The 24,457-nt window shown below is 42.7% G+C and overlaps 1 protein-coding gene across 1 annotated transcript; it reads right to left on the reverse strand.

The window, feature by feature from the left end:
* Positions 1-935: 935 nt before the first annotated feature.
* EPHX4 (epoxide hydrolase 4) lies at positions 936-24,125 on the reverse strand. The gene is made up of 7 exons (XM_035124307.2): positions 23,768-24,125; positions 17,870-17,955; positions 9,619-9,776; positions 6,538-6,666; positions 4,814-4,917; positions 3,402-3,550; positions 936-2,014 (listed from the first exon to the last, which is right to left on the reverse strand). The coding sequence occupies exons 1-7, from the start codon at positions 23,963-23,965 to the stop codon at positions 1,783-1,785; spliced, it is 1,056 nt and encodes a 351-aa protein (XP_034980198.2). The 5' UTR covers positions 23,966-24,125; the 3' UTR covers positions 936-1,782.
* Between the last annotated feature and the right edge of the window lie 332 nt (positions 24,126-24,457).

Raw genomic sequence — 24,457 nt, forward strand, 5'->3', positions numbered from 1 at the left:
AGAGGCCCACCCCTTTCCCTCGCCTCATTGGGCAGCGGGGAGGAGAAGACCAATCGCGAAGCGGCTCTCCGTCGAGCCCCGCCTCCGTGTTGTTTACCATCCTGGGGCGCACGTGGTTTGGTCTGGGTGAAGGCGGGGAAATAATAAGGGGGTGGCGGGGCTTGGTTACAGAAGGATCCCGGTGATCCGGAGCCGCGGACTCGTAAAACTGGCGGGGGTGTCACTGGGACACGTCAGAGGCGAAGTAGAGATGGATGGTGTTTGAATTCCGCTGATCTGACGCCGTTAGCTAGATTGCAGTGAAGTACTTTGTTTAGGGTTGCCATATTTCATAAAGTAAAAAAATAATAAAGTTTTTTAAAAATGTTGCATGAATAGGACTTAGTTGTGTGATTTCTCCATATGGATTGAAAGGGAATAAAAAGCTTTTTTAGGAAGACCCCTAAATTGTTGAGCTTTATTTTAGGAAGATCTGGAAGTGGTTGAGCTTTTCCCTCCAAAAAACGTGATTTTTCATTGATCCAGGACAAAGTGCCCTTTCGGAAATCCCCCCCCCCCACATGTCAATTCCGACTTTGACATACGGCAGGCCTAACTTTGTTAAGAGTCCAGAGTTCTTAGGAGACCCCAATTTCCTTAAGAGAGCTTCCATGGCCAGAATTCCTTGGGGAAAGGTATGGATCATTAAACCATTAAAACTTGTAGTTTTGTGAAGGTGGTAATAGCCTCCTAGCAACCCATAGCAACCTTAACAAACTACACTTCCCATAATTCTTTGGGGAAGGCATCACTGGTATGATACTGCTTTAAATGTATGGTGCAGATAGGTTACAGTCCCACAGCAAGAGGCGATGATGATGGGGAATGCTGCCCGAGTAATTGGGATAATGATATCACAAAGCAGCCAACCAATCGTGAATGGATACATCGTGTTTTCTTTCATGCATTTAGAAAACTCACTATAAAGAGCTGGGTACAGGGCACCATGTCAGTTGCAGTTTATTAGAACAAGGCAAATACTAGGATACATAAGTCATCATCATAGTTCTTCATTCTCTATTTTAGTTGTTGAAACACTATGTGTATACATCCTAGGTTTCCCCCCAGTTTACATCACCAGACAAGCAGCTATCAACTTAGCACAATTACATCTGATTTGTCACTTTAGGACATAGCTGCCAAGTTTTCCCTTTTCTCACGAGGAAGCCTATTCAGCATAAGGGAAAATCCCTTTAAAAAAGGGATAACTTGGCAGCTATGCTTTAGGATCTCAAAATGTGCCCAGACACAACTTTTCTTTTCTTTTGGCTTTTGCAGTAATATGTAGACCAAAAGACCTGTTAACATTTTTAATGGTAAAAATACAGTAAAAAAAATTCCAACCAGTAGAATGAAAATTGATCATCATACCAATAATAACTTCTTTTACATCTGGTACCCCTGCACTTATTCATCATTATAAATTTGTTAAAGGCACCACACATTAGAATTTTAAAGCAAGTGAGTAACCAAAAACTAAGCAACTTTCTATGAGTTCCTTATTGTACAAGCACAAACATTTTTAAGGCAAGTGTTTCATGTGCAAAATACAGAATACAGGTAAAACCAACATTAACATTACAGAGTCTTACACCACCTTCTCATAATAACATTGGCATCAATACGTACAGTACATTGAAAAACATTTTCTCTAGCAGAGCTCAGGTCTAAGGTTTGCTGCAAATATGGCCCTGATCACAATTAATTTTAACATTTAGATTGTGCCAGCAAAAAAAACAACAGTCACTCTCTTTTTCTTGACTCTTCTTTCAGGAAAGTCCATATCAACTTGTTCACGATGTCAGGCTGATCTTGTTGGAGCCAGTGGCTGGCTTCAGACAGAATCGTAAGTCTAAACTGATTTTTTACATACATCCTTGTGATTTCTGCCATCTCAACCTCCATAAAGGGATCTTTTTCTCCCCACAGCAACAGAGTGGGCATGGTGACCTCATGGTGCTGCAGAGGCAGGCAACTTTTTTAAAAAAAGAAAAGAAAATATAGATCTCATTATTTTAATGATCAGGTTTAATCCCATTTCAGTCACTCCAATCCACCAAGAGAGATCCAACGCAAAATCAGGCTAACTTGTGTAGCCAGTGTGGACACAGGTCTGTATATATTTCTGCACTCCCGTGTTTATCTGGGCCTACCTTCCTTTGATTTTGTAGGGATACAAAATACAATCTGGGGCTACCAGTAGCTTTGTGTGACCAGAGTTGGACTGCTCCTTTCTCTTGCAGCAATGCATCCCCCATCTGATCCAGAGGGTTGGGGAACCCTATGGAGCGGATTTTTGGGAGCACATGGGAAGGCAGGAATGGGGAGTGCTATTTGCACAAGCAGAAGTCCACTAGGCAATTGGTTATCAGCCTATATCCCCGTTATGCCACATGAGGACATATTTATAAGGAACAAAGGAAAACAGGGCTTTTCACTTCATATAAAGTCAACCCGCATTAAAGGCAAATTAGACCGCAACTTTCAAGTGACTTTACTGAAGGGTAGGAGGGTTGGAGCAGGACTCAAGGCCTAGGTTCAGCTCAAGAGAACTTAATGACGCATCAGGAACAAAGAATGACAAATGGGGGCACTTGGCCCAGTATATATACCTTAAGCTGGCCCAGCCGGCCTGTGATAGGTTGCCTTATGCTGCAACTAGCAAATCACAACACTGGCCCTATTGCAGCAGGGATTGGCTGCTTGCCAGCTACCGGCAAATACCATTGGAGCTTTTTAGAATCCTTCCCGTCTTTTGTTCTGCAGCTGAAGCTCCTGAGCTCCAGGAGCAGGCATCCCCAAACTTCGACCCTCCAGATGTTTTGGACTACAATTCCCATCATCCCTGACCACTGGTCCTGTTAGCTAGGGATCATGGGAGTTGTAGGCCGAAACATCTGGAGGGCCGCAGTTTGGGGATGCCTGTCCAGGAGGCATCAAGGAGTAGGCCTGCAATGGCATGCATGCAGCATGGGTTTGGCCTACACTGACTGCCTGCATACATAACATTTACCATCCTCCTCCTTCAGATAATTTCAAATTAAGAAAAGTCATATACCCCCTGGCTGAACATCCATTTCCAAACTAGTTTTGACCTTCCTCCCCCACGCCCCAGAGGCATTTCAGAGAGTCTGAACTGAGTTTCAAGGTGGAAGATTCACAATAAGGCCACCAAACACTCCCATATTATCTCTTGCAGAGCTGTGAGAAGTGACTGCTATGTTTCTGTACGTATGCATGTATAGTTCACGGTAATGACTGCTGCACCTAAATTAAGCCATACTCTGTACCCGAACACCTCTAGGTTGTGCTTGTGAACAGTGGCTCATATTATGTGATTGATCAAAGAACAACAGACTGACCTGAAAAGGTTTCTATAGTGATTCATGGGACCGGTTAGTGCGCCTGGTTGGGAGAATACATATAGGTAAGCTTCAATATCTTCCGCTGTTAGCATGCATCCTTTCCGTCCAATTCCACTTGACTGGCCAGGAAAGAAGCTTTTCAGAATCTATGGCAACAAATAAGTAACAAGTATTAAATCTGTCCAAAATTACTAGACCGTTCTCATTCATAAGCACTGTAATTGTCTCTCATTGGCTTTATATTAATTCTTCTTTCGTTATCGTACCTCTATTTCCCGCCTTCAGATGTTATGGGCAATAAGGTGGCAACAGCAGCCTCAGTGGAACCCGCAACTTTGGAGAAGTACATGATTAAAAAAAATTAACCCCCAGTCGATTATTTTAAAAACTACCGAAGCAAGGTAAAAACAGGCTATGCTGAATAAGTATGGAAGGGTATTTCAATTTCAGTTTCCCCCATTTCTCATTTCCCCCCAAATCTTCAATTTTCCACATTTTGCAGCAATTAGCATTTTTGTATTTAAAAAATCCACACGATAAACACATTTTTATATGTAGTTTTGTACATTTTTTTGTGACTTTCCCCTAATATCATGCATTTCTGTATACTATTGTCATGAATACTTTCATTTTTAGGTGCACTTTCCCCATAAATATGTGTCTTTGTAAATACTGGTTGGAGAACTGCATTGCAAAATTGGGGTAAGTGCAAATTTTGAAGGATAGTGTAAGGGGAAGGGCTTATAGAGAACAGCCCCCTCTCATCAGAAGCAGCCCATCTCCAAGCAGTCACGAAAGCGAAAGGACGGATGAGGAAAGTCAGAAGACGGAAAGGGAGTGCCAGACCTCTGGCAACATACAAGAGCCCCTGCTCCACAGGCAGGAAGAGAGGGAGAGGGAAAGAGAGGAGAGGACACAGGCAGAACGTAGACCCCCCCCCCGACTCCGGAATTGAGGAGGAGGAGAAAGGGGAGGAGATTCGCTGTCCCGAGGCTTTTATGCTGGTCCAGATCGCGGAGGGGGGCAGTGCCGGATTCTGATTCGGAATGAGACGACATGAAACCGACAGCTCACTACACTGTAAATAATGTGCACCAATAAAGACTTTTGAAAGACAAGTATGTGGAAGCTCGTTACTCAGGAGTAGTCGCAATAATCCCTGACAGGTAGGTCTGTTTCAGTCTGCATATTGTTTTGGAGACTGCAAAGCTGATAAATGTGGACCCATTCAAATTTCCCTAGCTCTGAAACAGTTCCAAGGTGTTCTGGAATGTGGGTTGGGGGCTGTGGGTTGTATTCAATGCAGTGCTAATGAGATCTGCCCATCCCTGGTTGGAAGCATTAAAAGCATACCTTTCCACAGCAACGTTTCCATAAGCGATACAAATTCTCTATCTCGGCACACTTACCTGAAAATCATTTATCGTAAACATAAGTTCAGGAAACCATGGCATTTGGAAGAAGTAGTAGTAGGCAGATTTAATCATTTGTGATGGATGTCGTAGAATGTATTCTTGAAAAGAAAAGACATGTTTGGGGTTGGCTTTTTTTAGCTTGGTGTATTTATTATGGCTTATTTCATATGCTGCGAGGCACTTTGGGCACAATTTTGTGGAAAGGCAAATAAATGATGATGATGATGAAAAGGGAAACACACCTGTGAATGGAAATGAAAAGCTGATGATTTTGAATTATGATAAAATGTTAATATCCTTTTGTACCTAGGAATTAGTAATGTTGCAGACAATTCTATGCATGTTTACCTGGAAAGGAAGTCCAGTCATGTTCACCGAGGCTTATTCTCTAGGAACTGCACTTGGGATCGTAGCTCGCACACCTTATTTTCTCCTTAATCTTACAGAAGTAAGAGGGAGAGGACACAGAAGTGCTAAGCTTTCGGGAATTTCTGAAAGGGGCAGCGCTTTGTCCTGGATCTTAGGCAAGTCTTTAAAGAAGCCCGTTTTCACTTTTTGAAATATGGCAACCCTAGGTCCTGCCTTCTTGAACCTCCCTTTCGTTCTGACCACATGGGCTATCGATGGCTATTAGTCATGACGCTATGTACTGTCACAGACAGGGTGGATAAAAATTAATGATTTTTTTAAAATTGGATTTTTTTAAAAAAATAATTTGGATTTTTAAAATAAAATGCTTTTGTAGGAAAAATATTTATAAAGATATTTCTAAAAATATTTCTATTTATGTTACATTATAGTCCAAAGGCTATTCATCAGGAAATAAGGATTTGTTTCAAGTTTTTCATGTGTGCTAAAACTCAGTCTAAGGTTTTTTTTTTAAAAAAAAGTTTAACCATATCAGTTAACAAACATAGATACATATGCTATAATGTTACTGTTTTGGTTAAATAAATTGCTTTAATTGTTATTAAGGAAATGATTATTTTTCTCCTTCCAATAAAGTACAGCAGAAAAGTTATCCAAATATAAACAGTTACCCTTTTAAACCTCACAATAATTTCATAATTATCTGTCTATGTATTTCTAATAGTATAACCCAATCAGTAATTTTTGATGTAACTGTAAAAACTACCCTGAAAATGTATTATTCTAAAAATGAAACCCTTCATCTGGTTGTAAATATTAAGATTCTACCAGCAAGAATGAGTCTTTCTGAAAAAAGTGATTTAGATCGTGATTTAAATCGATTTCATTTAAATCAAATCCACCCTGGTCTCAGAAGCATTATACCTCTGAAAAGCAGCTACTGGGAATCGCAAGTGGGAGCGCCCCACTGTGCTCAGCACATACAGGTTTGAATATTTCCTATTGGCTACTGGTGAGCCACTGAGTGAGCAGAATACTGACTTAGATGGGCCTTTGGTCTGAACCAACGTGGCTCTTTATATGTACTTAGGTTTCTGAAGCAGTTTGCTCTACCATTTTCTCTAGCGGCTTGTGGCACCTGGGTATGTTTAGTCTTCCAATTCAAATCCACTCGGTTCTTAAATTGGCACCGGGGCTTTCCCCCCCATTCTAAAAGAACAAGGGAGAAGTTTGTGGCGAGGTCCCGACACCTCTTTTTCTAGAAAAAAAACAGCAGCACACATCTGTGCTTAAAGATGAGAATGCTACAGACAGATAAAACACTGGCTCCCATCTCCCCAAAAACTTACCTGTAAAAACTGACGGGTGGGGAAAATTCACAACAATCAGCTTCGTCACCATTTCTGGGTAACAAATAGCAGCTAGCCAAGCAATCATTCCACCCCAGTCGTGACCAATCAGCACACACTTGCTGTACCCTGTTATTTAAAAATAGATTTCCGATAGTTGTTTACCAGCAGTTACATCCAAAAACATTAGCACATCAAAGGGAATGACAGTAGAAGTTGCAGTATGCCTGGTAGCAACATCTCAATTCCACACTCCCCCACCCCCCAGCAAATTATTCATACCACGTTAGGTGGCCGCTTCTATTAATAAACTGCTTTCAGAATCATGGGATACAACATAGCAACAAGGTGGGAAATTTCTTAAGAGCCCTCCCCCCTCCCCTTTCATAGCTGGAGTTTTTCTTTTATATTCCAGCACGTGTTTTAGATCAACTTATAAGGTAAAGGTAAAGGACCCCTGGATGGTTAAGTCCAGTCAAAGGCAACTATGGGGTGTGGCCCTCATCTCGCTTTTCATGCCGAGGGAGCTGGTGTTTGTCTGCAGACAGCTGGTCCAGGTCATGTGTCCAGCATGACTAGACCGCTTCTGGCGCAACGGAACATCGTGACAGAAACCAGAGCGCACAGAAATGCTGTTTACCTTCCCGCCACAGTGGTGCCTATTTATCTACTTGCAATGGTGTGCTATCAAACTGCTAGGTTGGCAGAAGGTGGGACAGAGCAATGGGAGATCAGTCCGTCATGTGGATTCGAACCGCCAACGTTCTGATCGGCAAGCCCAAGGGGCTCAGTGGTTTAGACCAGTGGTCCTCAACCTTGGGCCTCCGGATGTTTTGAGACTACAATTCCCATCATCCCTGACCACTGGTCCTGCTAGCTAGGGACCATGGGAGTTGTAGGCCAAAAACATCTGGAGGCCCAAGGTTGAGGACCACTGGTTTAGACAACAGCGCCATCCACGTCCCTTTATCAGCTTATAACAACAAGGGTTGGGGGGAATAAGGCTGCAATAATATACAAGCAGGAATAACAATTTTAAAAAATCACAAGAAAATGCACCAGCCAGTCAGAAAAGTCCCTCAAGGGAAGGGTGGGGGAATCTGTGTCCCTCCAGATGTTGTTACAATTCCCATCATCCCTGATCATTGGTCATGCTAGCTGGGGCGAGGGGAGTTGAAGTCCCATGACATGTGAAGGGCTGTAGGTTCCCCACCTTGCACTAGGAAGAAGTCACAAAAAGCTACGGGAAAGGTTTCGGAGCTCTTCAGGAACGCAGCCGAAGTCACTGTTCCTCAGTTCTAGTGGGACCCCATTCTACAGCACTGGAGCCACAGCTGTAAAATGTCAATACTTTCACAAATTGATGGTCAGTGGACACATCTATGAATGAAGCTAGCGGGAGGATTGTCCCTGTTCTGAAGCGGCATGAGTGGGAGATTCAGATGTCAAGAACGCAACTCTGGAGATCCCACCAACTTGCTTATCGGAAAGCAAGGCAGGGCCCAAGATGGCATCAAGGCCGCAGACCCACAGTGTGCCAGGAACCAATTTGAGCTGGGGGTGAATAAATAGAAGTCGCCAAAGCATCATTGAGAAGTGTGGTGGGATTCAATGCAGCAAGCAAAGGGCTATTATTAATAGGGACAGGCAGGGCCGGTGCTAGGGTTTTTTGCGCCCTAGGCGAGATCACCTTCTGCCCCCCCCCCAATTAATAAATTTAAAATTAAATAAAAAATAAAAATAGGGAAAATAAAAATAGAAAATAGAAAAAATAAAAATAGAAAAAAATTAAAAAGTAGAAAAAAATTAAAAATTAAAATAAAATAAAAAGCAGCTGAGAGGCGCGGCGTGGTGGCCCCAGGCTCGCGTTCTCCGTGCGCATCCGGAGCTTCGTGTGGGGAGCACGAGCCTGGGGCCGCCTCCACTGCGGCTGTCAGCTGTTGAGCAGCTTCAGGCCGCTCTCCGGAGGCACGCGGGCACCTCAGGATAGCAGCCTGAAGCTGCTCAGGAGGTGACAGGTGCAGTGGCGGGCAGGCTGGCCAGCGCCCCTCCATTTTGGTGCCCTAGGCAGCTGCCTAGTTCGCCTAAATGCACGCGCCGGCCCTGGGGACAGGTATGGAAATGAAGGTGTCAGGGCTGATCAAGCAACAGGGCTGGGTAGGATGGGTTATGGGGATTACTGGAAGGACAAAAAACGAAGCCCCTTTTACAACCTTCCGTCTTACGGATTGAGATGCTTGCTGTGGTTTCATATCTGTCTGTCGGTCTGACAGATAGAAACGTTTGGCCTTTTCCAGGTGCTGAACATCTGCCTCGATTTACTTTAGGCTCCGTATCCCCATAGATATTTACTTTCTTTTATCGCAAATACAATACTGGCAAGCAACTCATTGGCATGTTGTTTTGTTGAGGGCAGGGATAGTCTTGCTATGTGGAGATAGCCTTCCTGCTTTTCATTCCCACACATGCACAGCTCCTCTTTTTGGGGGGAGGGGGGCATATCAAAAGACTGTATTCTAGCACAGAAGAATGAGAAAGCACAACCCTTGAGGAAGCTGAGGGAAAGGAGTTTTTCTCTGCTTAAACAGTCATCCAAGAGTTTACATAGGCTGGGGAAATCTGTGGTGCTGGCCATCAAACAAATTACAGTCATCTTCCCCATAGAAACTGCATTTGCTCAGGGTATGGGCGGGAATTGCATTTTCCCATTGGCAACATAATGCAGATTTGCTGCTGGATAAATTGCAGTTTCCGTGCAACGGATGTTCTACCTGTAGCATATGCTTTCTGGCTGGCTTTATTGTCGAGAAAGACTTTTCCATTTAACTCCCAGCACGTGAGCACTGCATGTGTTGACCCTTTCGTTCCGATTCAAGTAGGGAATTTTTGATAAACAGCTCAAGAATCATGGCTTTTAAAAATCCATGCACATTTTCCCGAATTAGATTTAAATTAAGAAAAATAGCATGCACTGCGCACATGAACAGTCATATCTAAATGAGAATTTGTTAAAGGGAAAATATTATCGTTCCCCCTTTTAGGATTATTATAAACTGGGCAGCTTGGATGCTATTAACACACCAAGAGACTCCAATATATCCTTTATATCTGTAATCAGACAGTCTAGCTTGTAATTCTCTTTCTGGGCAGGAGCATCCGTTTCTCCGTAACCTCTCAAATCCAAGGCCACAACTCGGTATTCGCTCTTAAATTCCCGCATTTGATGACGCCAGGAGTACCTATTAAAGAAGAAAAATGTTTTACTTCCTAGTATTTTTTTATTTAAAGTTTGATAAGCTGCTTTACCTTATTTTTCGAAAAGGAGTTCACACCAGAAACATAAAAGATCACAAACCTGAATTCAAGAAAGATGTTATACCAGCATTTTTTTTTTAAAAAAAAGAAGAAACAAAAACTGCACAGAAGCAAAAACCCACAATATTGATCTTGCTGCAGCAGATCAAAACGACTCAAAACAAGGTGATACATTCACAGCATCAACAAGGCATCACTTTACCTTACAGAAATACAGAGTTGGATATCATCTACCCCTAACCCCTGTGCCCAATGCAGAATGTAACTATGATGTCCCTATAGCTTTAGTAAAGCTGTCCTGTTATGGATGCTGAGAGATCATCCTTTTTATTTTTATTTTGTAATTTTATTTCCAATGTTAAAAAAGAAAAGAAAGAAAAAGAAACAATAAAGAATAATGATAAAGTTACATCCAAATATCTTACACATTCACTTATCGAGATTACTCTGAATCTCCTGACTTCCCCCCATCCCATCCAGGGGTCCGCTTAATTCTGTTTTCATCTGCATATCAATACTTCTCTAAAATTTCCATCTTCCTAAATTATCTGTAGTTTCCATTACATTACAAGTGCACTTAAAACCCTGCTAATGTTTTAACCTGTTTACAATGATTTTGTATATACATTATACTTTTTAAAATTTCTTGTCTTCTTGGTTCCTGAGCCTGAGACATCCTCATTTGCTAGTTTGATGCAATGTTAATAGTTCAGGATGATCAATGGAAGCTGGTTATAGGTAGGAGACAGTCTTCTGAAACTTGGGAATCTTTCTCCAGGTAATACTCGCTAGTTTAATACTCCTAATTTGAGTTGTGAGGGGTTGAGGGAAGTCATATAGAGATGGCCTGTACTGTAGTTTGTGTGAGGTCGTACAGAAAAGCAGCTTGGAGCCAATCTGATAATTTTGAACTTGCAGGCAGGAGGAGAGAGCTGCGAGTCATCTGAAAGCAAAACAACTTTATGGCCAAGGGGCTTTCTCTGGAAACCTACAGCATTGTTTGCTGATCTAGCGCTAGGCATGTGAGTCTTTGTCTGATTCTGGTATGCTCTGGTTACCTACTGCGGGGATGACGACCTCAAATGTTCCCATTTGTAAGCAAGATTCCAGTATTCTGTCATCAAGAGGAAAATGCTTCATTGCTGTACTGTTAAGACAGCCACTTCAGTGGGGAATCGGCTGCTCCTCTTTGCTCTGCTTCATGAAATTTTTGTAGACTTTCTGCCCTAATCTGGGGAACTGATGCAGATAGAAGTATCCCGTTTGAAGGAGGGCATTTCTGGGCCATTGCCTTCCCCTACCATTTTGCTCTCATGAAATATCTGTGTGAGTAAATACAGGAATGAATGTGGCTAAAGTATGTCTTTATAGTAGCCCTGGGCATCTTTAAAAAGGGTACTGAATTGACTTCGATAATGTAAGAATAAAGCTTTCTTTCTCATCTTTTTTGCCTTTTAAAACAACAAACAAACAAACAAACAAACAAACAAAGAAACAAAGAAACAAAGAAACAAACAAAGGACTATCTGGACCAGAATAATTAGGCCTCAGGAGTAATCTGATGGATAAAGTTTGGCTCTTTTTCAGAAGATAAAAAGCAAGTGCAGCAAATTAACCAAAATTCTGTGATTTTTTTTCTTCCTGCTGTATTTCTCAATCAGTTCTTCTTCAGTCAATCTCAGCTGCCTCTTATGATGAAGATTAACAGCTGTCAGTGATTTGATACTCCCATATAATTTCACCTGCAGTACCTGGGTAGAACCACTCAAAATGTATTATATTTTAGGAAGTTCTTAAGAAAAATGAATTTAATAAGCACAAATAGCCTGAGTTAGAATATTATTCCTTTAAACATATAATTGACTATGACTGGATAGCAAAGGGGTAAAGATTAAAAGGATCCTGGAAGGTGCTATATACGGTGTGTGGCAATGAATTCTATTGCAACTAAAGCTAATAATAATGTACTATACACCATCTGGTCATTTAAGCATATATAGCTGCCTTGTTGTTAGCAAGGAGAAGAGCCTCACTTACATATAATTATGCCTGTAGAACTGTAGAACTTTGACTCTGAAATTTCCAGGTTGCACAGGAAAGTATGCAAAGATCTCAATCCTTTCAGCCCAAAGGCACATTTGGAATTTAAAGAAATTTTAAGAAATTTTAAGAAAGTGTTGTGGACATAATTGCAAAAATGGCTACCATGGGGTACCATGGGGTCAGTCATAAAATGGCAACTGTGGATGTGATTAGTCACAAATGTTACTAGCACAATGAAGCACACCCGTTTAATGGAAGGCAAACTGGCCGCGAAGCACAGGTAGACTCTGCGTTCAAAAAACACAAGACCACTCCTTTGGTCCTACAATTTTCAGTTCCAGCAGAACACCAGTTTCACAGAAAGCAAGCTCACTATTTTCCCCCAATCACTTCCAAACACATTCCTCTAAAATTACTTTGTTCACCCAAGATTAATAGGAAGAACGCCATCTGATAAATTCCTCCCAAATGCATTACTCACCCAGCATCTGCCTCAAATCAGTTCCTCTTCAGTAAACAGTATGTACACATTAGTAGCTTAAAATCCTGCAATGTCATTTCCCCTCACTGTGATTCAAGTCACACTAACTCTTGCTGGGCACACCAGAGAAGGTGGGGTGGTCATCGTCCCATAAGCATTACCTGTTTTGTCCCCCCATGTCTGCAACCCCCTAAACTGGTACTGAAGGAAGCTGTCTTCTGCACGCACGTTACGGCTGAACTTAACTGAAGCTTGAGTTTTCAAGTTGGATGGAAGCTGATTTGAGGGGAAATGCATCAGTTAGGAGTATTTCTGGATGCATATATATTGTGGCTAACGTCATGTTCACTCGGTTTTAAGCAGCAGTGGTGAGAGCACACTGGAACCAGAGTAAATGATGATATGTACATTCCTTAACTCTCAATTCATTCATTTCCCCTCTGCCAACCCAACCACCTCTTTCTCTGCAATCCTCTTTCCCTAATATCCAACTCTCTCACACAAACCGCAATCTCTTTCTCTGGCTGGGTTTTTCTCTCTCACATGGCTGTTTCCCCCTCTCCTTATGGTCCCTCACATCTCTACTCCCAGGGCCCCCACCTCTCTTCTTCTGGGCGCTCCCATTTTTCACCTCCCTTCTTTAAGTAGAGATGCTAGGGCAGGCATCCCCAAACTTGGCCCTCCAGATGTTTTGGGACTACAATTCCCATCATCCCTGACCGCTGGTCCTGTTAGCTAGGGATGATGGGAGTTGTAGTCCCAAAACATTTGGAGGGACGAGTTGGGGGATGCTTGTGCTAGGGATTGAGAAAGGGCATTTCTGCATGTACAGTGTGCGCTATAAAGCTGTGCTTTTCATCAACACATAAATTTTCTAAGACTGGCACATAACAACAACAACAAAAACAACAACAACAACAACAACACTCCAAAACACCCAACACTGGACCTTTATAGATCTCCATTTGCATGGAGATGATCCACATAGAAAAACCCAGATATCTTGATGCAGTGTTGCCATCCGTAAATAATGCACAAAGGAGTCTTCTCCATCACACATTGTTCTTAAACAAAACTGGTCTGAAAACACATCCTGTCAGGTGGGCGACTCAAAGTGCATTCTAAGATGGCTTGGACAAAGAGCAGCCTAATTGCTCATCAGTTTCCATTGTCACTGAACGGCCATGACAAGCTGGGGGGGACCACTTTGAATAATTTAAAACGTTTTTAAAAGCTTCGTTAAAAAAAATAGTTTGAAAGGGATCTTGCATCTCTCTTCACATCCTGTTTGCCTTTCTCTCTCTATTATTTTAAACCCTGAATAAATTGTTGGATAGTCCAGAGTATAGATTTTCTTTTCATTGGAGGTGCTATTTATTTTGGTGGGTCCACATTTCAAAGGCCCCACATTCCCCCTCTTCTTCCCAAATATGCAGTGCTCAGGAAACACAATGACGTCTTTTTCAGTCCCACTTCAATTTTCCCAGAGCCTTGTTGTTGTTGTTTAAACTGTGAGGCAGGGGCCAATTGCCCTATAATTGCTGTTCATGAGAAGCCCACCCTATTTTCTGCAAACCCAATTATAGCATGTCAGTTATGTAAAATAAATAAATCATACCTATTTCTGGGAGAAGCTCAGAATCTTTCTGTTTCCCTCTCTAAGCACTGGCCATCCAATTCTTAGGCTATCCAATTCACTAGTCAGATCAGAGCCTCCCTTGTGGATGAGATTCCTGCATCGCAGGGTTTTGGATCAAATGACCTTTGGCGTCCCTTTGAACTCTACAATTCTATGATTCTATGATCAAGTCACCACTACAGTAATGTAAGGATTGAAAACAAACACAATTACTGCTGGGTAAGTGTTTAATGATTATTGTATTTGTTTAAAAACCAACAAAAATTGTTTTTAATAATAATAATGTATGAATTGAACCTAGAGGTCTTTCTCAGCCCTTCCACCTATGATTTGAGATTATTATTTGTATTTTATTTGTATTTTTGTTTGTTTGTTGTTTAGCAACATTTGTATGACATCCAATTGCATAAAGTTCTCTGGGCAACTTTAAACAAATAAGTATGAAAACGATTTAAATGCAAAATCAGAGCTGAAACCGTAAAAATCCAAAGATGAAAACAAGAGCTATCGCGCACACACACCCCAAGTTAAAACACATTTTAAAATTATTTAAAAGCCTGGAGTGAACAGAGAGGATGTAAAGACCACAAGGATGGTTCCAGGCAAACCTCTCTGGGAAGGATGTTCTTTAACCAGGGTACCATTATCAAAAAGGCTTGATGGTTATCTTGATGGTTATCTGCCTCACTTCATTTAGCAGAGTCACTCAGACTTAAGGTTTGGGTAGATACATATGGACTATACATTAAGAGATACCCACAGTCAACGGTGCATGTAATCAGCTAATTTTGCCCTCTCATCTTCTCCATATCGGTTTATTCTGACTATTTATTTTGCTTGCCCAAACTTTAACCTTGAAACAAGTTGCTAAACCTTTTCGTAAATATGAGTTACTCTTGCATAACTTGTTTTCACTCTTTAAAAGTGGAAGTTTTTCAGGCACTTTGAAATGCTCTTCGGTGATCATTTCATCTTTTTGTTTCAATAAAAGGCAACGGCATCATAAATACATTCTGCGTAGATAACTCTGGTATTTTTAGCTGGAGTACTTTATGCTGTGATTCTCCCACAGTCAATCATACATATTTTTAACCTCATAAATTATTTTAATACTTTTTTTAAATAGCACCAATGTGAACTGTGCTGTTATGTTAATGTTGGCCTATATAGCAAATTGTTTACATTATATTCCATTAAACTACTTAGATACATAAGCTACAAGCCATATTGTCAAGCAGGGGTGGTCATCTACCCGGCTGATAAGGCAATTTTATCTGGGCCCAATCAAATTTTAATCAAGTTACAGCCAAATGAAAAATGCCTTCAAGTCATATGAAACAGAACTATTCCAAACTTTCATTTTATAGCTCACTTTTTAATTTAGTACAGGACATAACATGCAGATATTCAATTGTGAAACCCTTACCAGAAGTTGGCACCAAGAGGATCAATGTCACCCCAAAGCAATGGATCAGTTTGTATGGCAAAACACACTTTCAGACCCACAATATTGTCTAGACCAGGGTTTCCCAAACTTGGGTCTCCTGCTGTTTTTGGACTACACTTCCCATCACCCCTAACCACTGGTTCTGCTAGCTAGGGATGATGGGAGTCGTAGTCCAAAAACAGTGGGAGACCCAAGTTTGGGAACCCTAGTCTAGGGAATAACGTGGCCCCAGAGAAGCAGACCCTTCCCCGTGTTTTGCTCCTTTAAGATGTCTCCCCCCACCCCGCTGATGTCACTTCCAACATCTTAGCTGGGTTATTGGGGGTACGAATTAATGCAGCACACCGTGGGGAGGTAAATGTTTACCGTAGGTGAAGTGGGTGAGTTTTGCTCCCATTCCCATGCACTCCAATTTAACCTGGTGGGATGGTGGAGCATGGAACAAGGGTGTGAGGTTATGAATTGTCGAGGGCAAATGTGTATCTGTTTCTCTGTTTTAAAGTTGCTGGAATCATTAAAGGTTGTAACTTTATAATTTGGTCAGGGACATTTCACTTCCACCATATAGCGGCAAACATAGGGTGCCTCCAGAGTGTCACTATTTTGCCAGAAATCCGTTTTTGAGAAAATCAATGGTTTGGAAAGTGAAATGCATTAAAAAGTGGAGAGGAATGACTTAACAGGAAGATGTATAAACACCCCGTAAATCAGAATGTAGGATGTAGAACAAATGCTTATTGTCGTGTAACTGCCCTGGAAACAAATAAACACAAATGCTCAGTAAAGATTGGCTATAATGCAACCTCCGCATAATCTTTACAAGCAAATCAGGATGAACACTCAATAAACAGGTTGTCCAGAGTGGCTCATAGATCCTCACCTTCAAGCATACACAGATATTTGGTTTGGCCCCTAGGCTGGTAGAAGATCAGTTCCTGATTAACTGATAGGTATCTGAAGAAGTGTGCATGCACACGAAAGCTCATACCAAAATAAAAACTTAGTTGGTCTTTAAGGTGCTACTGAAGGAATTTTTTGATTAACTGATAGATACTTTAGCCGCTAAAGTTTAGCATGTTTCTTTAAGGTGTTTGCTGGTATTCGGAATGCCCGGCTTTTTTCTTTCAATTTTTTTTGGGTAAACTTAGAATGAAGTTTTCCATTGTAAATATAAAAAAGAATAGCAACATGACTTTGGTTAATATATGATAGAAAATGCTATCCTCAACCCCTTCATGTTTGCTCTCATATTTAAGTTTCTATTACAGATACTTCGTATCTTATTATTATGTTTCTTAGGAATGCAGATTGATAGATTTATGGAAAAGTAGATAATTTTAAATATGTTACAACACAAATGTTAAGTTAGTGCCCTTTTTTCTCTGACTTTCCTTTCCTTTGTTACAACTTACTGGTAGGTTTTGTTTTTTAAAAAATGTTTTCTGTTTAATAAAAATGAAAAAACAAAAACAAATTCTAGACAGTAAATACTTTACATTTGAAGCTATAGCCTTTTGTGGCATTTATAAAACCATAGGAGCCAACTCCTAGGGGCTTCGCCTCCTCCCCAATAAAATATTTTGGGGGGGCTGCTCCCTCAAGCTGATAGGCATTGCCCATTCAAATTGCCCATTCACGTGGTTGATTATGGGGGGAGGGAATTGCCACCACCACCCCAATATTTTACTCAAGTTGGCACCCCTATATAAAATATAACTAATAGGGCAAAATCCACAGAAAAGGTGAATTGGAGTCATATAACCAAACAGGAGCGCAGGAACAGTGCTCTTCCAGAGATGTTGTTGGGATACAACTCCCTTCATCCCTGACCACTGGCCGTGTTGGGTGGAAATGATGGGAGATGAACTCCAACAACACATGGAAAGCCGTGGGTCTCCCATCCCTGCAAAACAACTTTGATCAGGTTTAATTTGCACTCCTATACACACTGACCTTGATTGCCTTTGAAGTACACATACATAATATGTCAAATTTTCAGGTAGGGGGGTAGACAATTCCTTAGGATTTAGGTCCCTGTCTGCTATGTGCAACATGTATGAATAATAACAGTTACCATGCCTTGATTATCAATACAATAGCTACTAATTTAAGAGTTCTTGGACAAAAGCAGGATACAGATTCATAGGCGCTGACTCCTAGGGCACAAGGCAGTTTTGGCCTCCCCCAAACGTTTTTTTGTTTTGTTTTTTAGGGGACTGGGCCCGCCCCAATGTTCAGACATTGCACAATGTCACGTCGGGGCTCCCCGATTTTCAAGAGAAGCTGGTGCCTCTGTACAGATTAATAATACCTGTAGCAAAACACACATGGATATTGATCTTGCATATGTAGTTCATATAAAAAGAAGCGTATGTGGCATAAAACTAACGTAAAGGAAGAGTTTTACCAGAACTCCGGAAAGCCATGAAGAAGCAGCATAAGCGGTTTGCCCCTCTCGCCAGCAGCCACATAGTGGAATCTTAACCCGGAATCCTGGAAGTGAAAGAGAAGACAAGCTGTGTTTGTCGGATGAATGTACAGGTATCAAGAAGAGCTTTGTTCAAAGGATAGCTTGAATTTCGTGCTTCTCAAGAGTCACACGGAAAGCTGCAGCAGTCCAGGATTTCTCTGCATCCATAAAACCAAGAACATGCCGTCATGTTTTCTTTCAACTCGCTCCTTGGCTGGATTATCACTGAAGGTGCAGTGATAAACAAGGATACAATGCCTCACCAGTTTAAAAGCTTCAAACCAATGTAAAGGGGGGGCTCCAATTAGCTGGGCAGTGGTCTTTTTAAAATGTTAATTATTTTCTAATGTAAGTACTTTCAGAGTGGGTGGCAGGTAGACAACTTCTGAGACCTTTCTCCTCTCTCACACACATATAGGAATATAGAAAGCTGCTTTATACTGAATCAAATCATTAGTCTGGTAGCTCAATACTGTCGTACCTCGGAGGTCAAACGCCTTGCGACTCAAACGTTTTATCTCCCGAACGCCGCAAACCCGGAAGTGAGTGTTCCGGGCTGTGAACGTTCTTTGGAACCTGAACGTCCAATGTGGGTTCCGCGGCTTCTGATTGGCTGCAGAAGTTTCCTGCAGCCAATTGGAAGCCATGCCATTTGGAAGTCGAACGGATTTCCGGAATGGCTTCCGTTCAGCTTCCGAGGTACGACTGTACCAGCAGCGGCTCTTTGGGAAGGGGTCTCTCCCAGGGATGTTGAAAACGAGACCTTCTGCGTGTGTTCTGCCCTTCCCCATGGAGCTTAGTGTAGCACATGAGGTCATCATCTGAAGCAAACCCTGAAAATATTTGCAGAGTATTAGTTAAGATTTCTCTAACTGACTGACCGTTCTAATATTCACGCCAGGCTCTCCATCCCATGGCATCGGACTGGTCAAACTTACTTGAGAGCACACTGTCCCCACCTCCAGGGAAATTTGCTGGCTGGCTGCACCTTAGCAGGACTATTTCACCACTCCTTGTTTTGTGGATTCTTGTGCTATTTGTGGACGTGCATCCAGTATTTCCAAGGAGTGTTGAGGAGCATGGGAGGAACAGAGGAGGAGGAGGAATATGGGTACGTTCCAGTTTATGGCGACTTTGCACAAATCAAGCAAGCACTTAAAAGGATTTATGCAGCTCCTTGTTTCTGGTTCAGGCAGGGATGACAGGCAATACCTGGAAAAGAGAGCTAATTGGGGCTTGTTATGAAATATGCTGCAGACACCTGTCCTCTGTTGCCTTATCAGGAGCAATTGGCTTCTGCAAAATTAAGACGGTGTGTACCCTAGGTCGGACACTGCAACTGTTCTGGCTTTCCGCCGAAGCCTTAATAGGGCCATAGTGGTGTCAGGCAAACTTCTACTTCAACCGGTTGTCACATTACTTCTCATACTATTTCAGATCAACAAACAAGCTCTCTGCTGAGATTGCTAATAAGGACACCAACCAGGCGCTGTGGATCGTTGTCTGTTAGTAACTATCTTGAGAGCCTCTCTTCATTTCATGCTTGACATCAGCCAGCTGTGAGAGGTGAACACTCAGCTGCAGTGCAAGAACATGGCTTCGGATAATTGAGAGAGGTTGGTGTGGCTGCCGCTTCATTATTCTGAATTCGTGGTAAAATGAATCTTGTGGCAAAATTGGTAAAGCGCTTCGGAACTAAGGTTTCTCCAGGCAGTGAAGCCAAGGACATTTTAAAGCCAGTGTATATATGACCTGGCTTCTCACTCCCTCACAGCTGAATTGTGAAGATGTTGCAGATCCTTTACAGTAGGAAAGGGAAACTCTGCTCATGTTTGTGGACTCCAAGTCTCATCAGCCCCAACCTTCATGGTCAATGGTGAGGAACGGTGGGGATTGTTGTCCAGCAATATTGGGTCACAGGTTCTCCATTCCTGCCCTCCAGTTATTCCTTTGCAGAACAACAATTCCCTGAGTAGGAAAAGCCATGCTTGCTAAGCCAATTTAATCATAATCTGATTCTTCCTCCTTATACGTACTTAATTAATTCTATAAATATTCTTGGAACTAATGGAATAAGCTGTTATCAAGGAAAAAACACGCAAAACAGAAGTGACACGAAAATTTTCTTCTCCAGCTGAAGAGCTCTAAACATTATCTTTCGACAAACATTTCCCTCTCCATGCAAAAAAGCAACTCTGCCAAGAGTTGATTGGCTAGTATCTGTGATGTTGTGCATCTATCCCTCCCATCTCCCAAGCTGTTTTGCAACAAACAAAAATTCACATTGTACTTTTTTTTTTTTGCATTTATGGACCACTTTTCATCACCTCATGTTCACAGAGTGGATTCCAACAGCTACATAAAACCACTCACTAAAATGGAAATTCATTAACCAACAGATACAATACAAAACAATTTCATAAAGCAATCCTACAAAACATGCAACGGCCTACGAGAGTAAGTGTATGTTTTACCAAGCGATGGAAGCAGTGTTGTATTCATCCATGCTTCCAGGAGGGCTGGGGAGGATTCCGTAGCTGGGGCACTACTTTAGAGAAGGCCCTTTCCCACCCACATCATGAGCAGCCCAGACTGACTGATATCAGGAACGGTGTTTCATGCCTTTATTCAATGAATTAATATTCAAGAGGCACTTAATTTATTTTACCAAAAAAAAAAAAAGTCAGTAGGCCTGAAGTGCTACTGCAAGACAGATGATGAGATTGATGGCCAAATCAACAGGCAATTAGCTGATAAAGCAGCAGCAGCAGCTTATGAAATAGTTCACTGGAGAACAGCCAGTGTGCACTTCTGAATACCGCTGCATGTGAGAGGACACCCAGCACCTTTCCCTGAGGACAAAATGAAGCAGTGGTGGAGGCATGTGGTCATAGGTGCCAACTCCCTGGGGCCCTGGGGTGCCTAAGCACCCACAAAATTCCCCATGTAGCGGCCGAGCAGCCACAAATTTCGGCTCCAGGGCCATGCACATTATATGGTACCCACAGCCCCTGGCACTCACGGTTGTGGCGCCAAGCTGGCACTCCCGCAAGTGGTGGTTAACTTGACACTGTGCTGGTTTTATGACTGCCAAGTGGCTAGCAGTGCTGCCTTAGCAAATTCTATTTAACAGCATGCTTATACTCGCTCAAACAGGGTGCTTTCTAGAGATGGCAGTGTCCCAGCCTTGCAGCCCAGCTACCCTTCCAGAGAGAGGCTCTCCCTCATCTTAACAGAGCTCTTATGGCTGCAAAACTTGCTTCGTTCATTTCAGCGCAAGGGGAATAAATCGCCATGCAAAGTTATTTGCATCGGGTTCTAGGTATTGGCGTGTGTCCTAAGTTTTAGAATGATAGCTACATGACTCGCTGTTAAATACTTTATCACCATCAATAAAACTTGCTTGATTTTAGAGGTACATGAAAAGAACTTCTCGCTAAAATTTCAAGTTAGCTATGGTTTTATAGATTGAGCATAGATTTCTAAATCTCTATTCTTTCATTTATAGGAATTTTCTCCACAGCCATTGTTAATTTATTTCTATTGTAGTTAAGGGCACTTAACTACCGCTAACTGACTGGGCGGGTAATTCAATTTAAAGTATCAACAGTGCTTTTACATTCCTTACAATGCTTTGATATATACTGCTAATTCATTTTCTTAGGGAAAATTTCAATGGCATTATAGAAATTAAGTGCATATCGAAGTTCCAAGTCTGTGATATGTTTTTCTTCCAATGTTTCACAACGAGCACATGAAGTTCTTAACAGGAGTCATTATCGTCCGTACCACTGCATTTCAAGCTCTTACCAACAAACTGCAAGGAAACCCGGAAACCTAACCTTTCTGGATGTGTTTGATCTCATGTCCTGTTTTTGGTCTACCCAGAAGCACTTTGGCCTGAATAGGCAGGGCTTCGCTAAGTTCCTTTCCTTCCTTTTGGTAGTGGATCAATGCATGGAAAGATACAGTTTCTGAACCATTTAAAGGACAGAACCGCTTGTTACACAGCACATGGGATGTCACTGAAAGTGGATCCCATGTGCCAAGTTCTCCCCAACCCCACTGTGCAGGATCCCATGTTGTGATCCTCACATCTGAACTGGCTCACACCATTTGGTTGGTGCTGGCGGGGCGGGGGAAGCCATACGGCATGATATAGCAAAGAGTAACCAATTCTATACGTTAGCAGTAAGAGAGGAAGAAATCAACACGAGGAAGTTCTGATTTGTGCCCCCCCTAATAGTAGTATGCAATGTGGAATTCTACTTAAGCACTTTCCATGCATCAAGCCTTAGGAAGATGCTTTAAAGAGTTGGGTAGGTTTAACAGGAAAATATTAATATTTCTTTTCAGCAGGCAGGAGCATGTCATATCTTCATTCTGCACAGCTCCTGGGCTACTTTTTATTATTATTATTAATGAGAAAATGAAACCTGCAAACAATTGTAGACGTGTATACTGCATCTTCTATTTGTCATTTTGGAAGGGCAAAAGAATCAATAAACTAGTCCCACCAATGTCCTTCTTCCCTGAGTTGATGATGCTGAGTTGATGAATCCAGGGCAAGTCAGAGATATGACTGCTGCTGAAGCAATTTGGGACCTAGAATCAAGGACATGGCCTCTGCACTTTACAGATGGCATTTGATTCATGCGCCACCACAGTTTCTGCCTTGAGACAATTTCGACTCCCCTCAGTGTGGCCTCGCAGACCTTTTTGTGTGCATGCTGGAAGAGTATACCTACTCTCCAAACATTTTTTAAATTATAAATAAATCTGATTAAAGATAGAGCCACCACTGCCTTCTCACCGAAAAGTTCCGCCCCAGATACCACACATGGACCAGATATTGGACTTTTACTCGGTGCCTGCAGAGATTAAGAGGATCGGGCAAACCAGGAGTTAGGTTAAGCACCCAGACTTTTTCCTGAAGCAAATACCAAAAGGTTGAGTTGCATGTTTGCAAATCACCTCAAATGCATTGCCTCTCATGTCTGCACACTGGTTGCTTAAATTTGCATTTCCCCTCAAGGTTTTCTCTCTCTTTTTGGGGGGGGGGAGGGGAGGCAGGGGGCATCTGTTCCAGGCAGGAATGTCAAGACCAAGTCACACACGATGGCTTTGTACCCACCACGACCCACACAGATCGTGACCCATTGTAGGTTTTGGCACATCGCAACCAGACAAAACGTGTGGTCCATCAGCACCAAGACACACCAGAGAGCTCACACTTATTCTCACTGTTCGCATCTCGGAAATGGACTGCTGCTTGCAAGCCCGTCTCCCACACACACACACACTACATATACATATACATATACATATACATATACATATACATATACATATATATATATATATATATATATATATATATATATATATATATGCCTCCCCAAATATATATGGTGTGTGTACATCATATATATATATATATATATATATATATATATATATATATATATATATATATATATATATCTCCCCAAATATATATGGTGTGTGTGTGTGTGTGTGTGTGTAGTGTGCACAGGATGACATGTGTGTGCACACATCTATCTGCAGCAATGTGTGTGTTTGCAGAGCAAACCTATGGGCTGCATTCTGCCTTGTTTTCCAACAGCGACAGAACTGGGAAGGAAGGAGAAAAAGAGAGGGAGAGAAGGAAAGCAAGGCAAGCCTCTTTCTGCCTGTGCTTGTCCTTTTCCACGAAGAGGGCGATCGAGTGCCCCCTTTGCCCTGGGCAGCCCAAGCGAGGCTCCCTCCCCGCAAACACGCAGACCCCACAGCTCGTGAGGACGGTGTCGTCCCTCCCCGCAAGCTCCTGCTTACCTTGATCCGGACATAGCAGTGAGTCCCCCAGGAAGGGTCGTTGAGGCAGCCCGGCGGATTCTCCCGGATGAGCCACTGGAAGGTCTTGGCCGGCCTCGTGCCGAGGCTCCACAAAAGTTTCAGCAGCTCCCTGCAGGCGCACAGGCCGCAGTAAGCGTACACGAGAGCCCAGAAGAGCACGGACCGGAGTGTCACCATGAGCCGGCCGGGGAGGATGGCCAGCCCGGGAGAGCGAGGCGAGGAGGCACGAAGCGGGCGAGGCGACTCGCGCTCTCGATCTCTCCATCCGCCGCCGCCCCCCCTTCAGCGGAGGAGAGATGGGCTGCGCCAGCGGGAGGCACGAACCGACGACGGCATCGCGAGGACCGAACCAGATGGAGAGACGGGGGGGGGGGGAGGCGGGAGGAAGGCGAAAGAGACCGAGGAGGAGTCCCTCGCGTCTGCCGGCGCGCACGTCGCCTCGAGCCCGCGGCCCTCGCTCGGCTCTCCGAAAGAAGAAGCCGCGCACAGGCTCAGAGGGGCGCCGCGCGCGCGGAGGATCGGCTCGCACGTGCACAGGCGCGTCACCTGGCCGCAGACCGGCTGCACGTGTGAAGGGGGCCGTTACGTGTCGCGTGTGCATTCATAATAAAACTAATAATAATAATAATAATGCTGCTGCTTTTCATTCAGTGTATTTTGCGTCGTCGC

This window comes from Zootoca vivipara, chromosome 7, assembly GCF_963506605.1.
Source record: "Zootoca vivipara chromosome 7, rZooViv1.1, whole genome shotgun sequence".
Taxonomy (NCBI): Eukaryota; Metazoa; Chordata; class Lepidosauria; order Squamata; family Lacertidae; genus Zootoca; species Zootoca vivipara.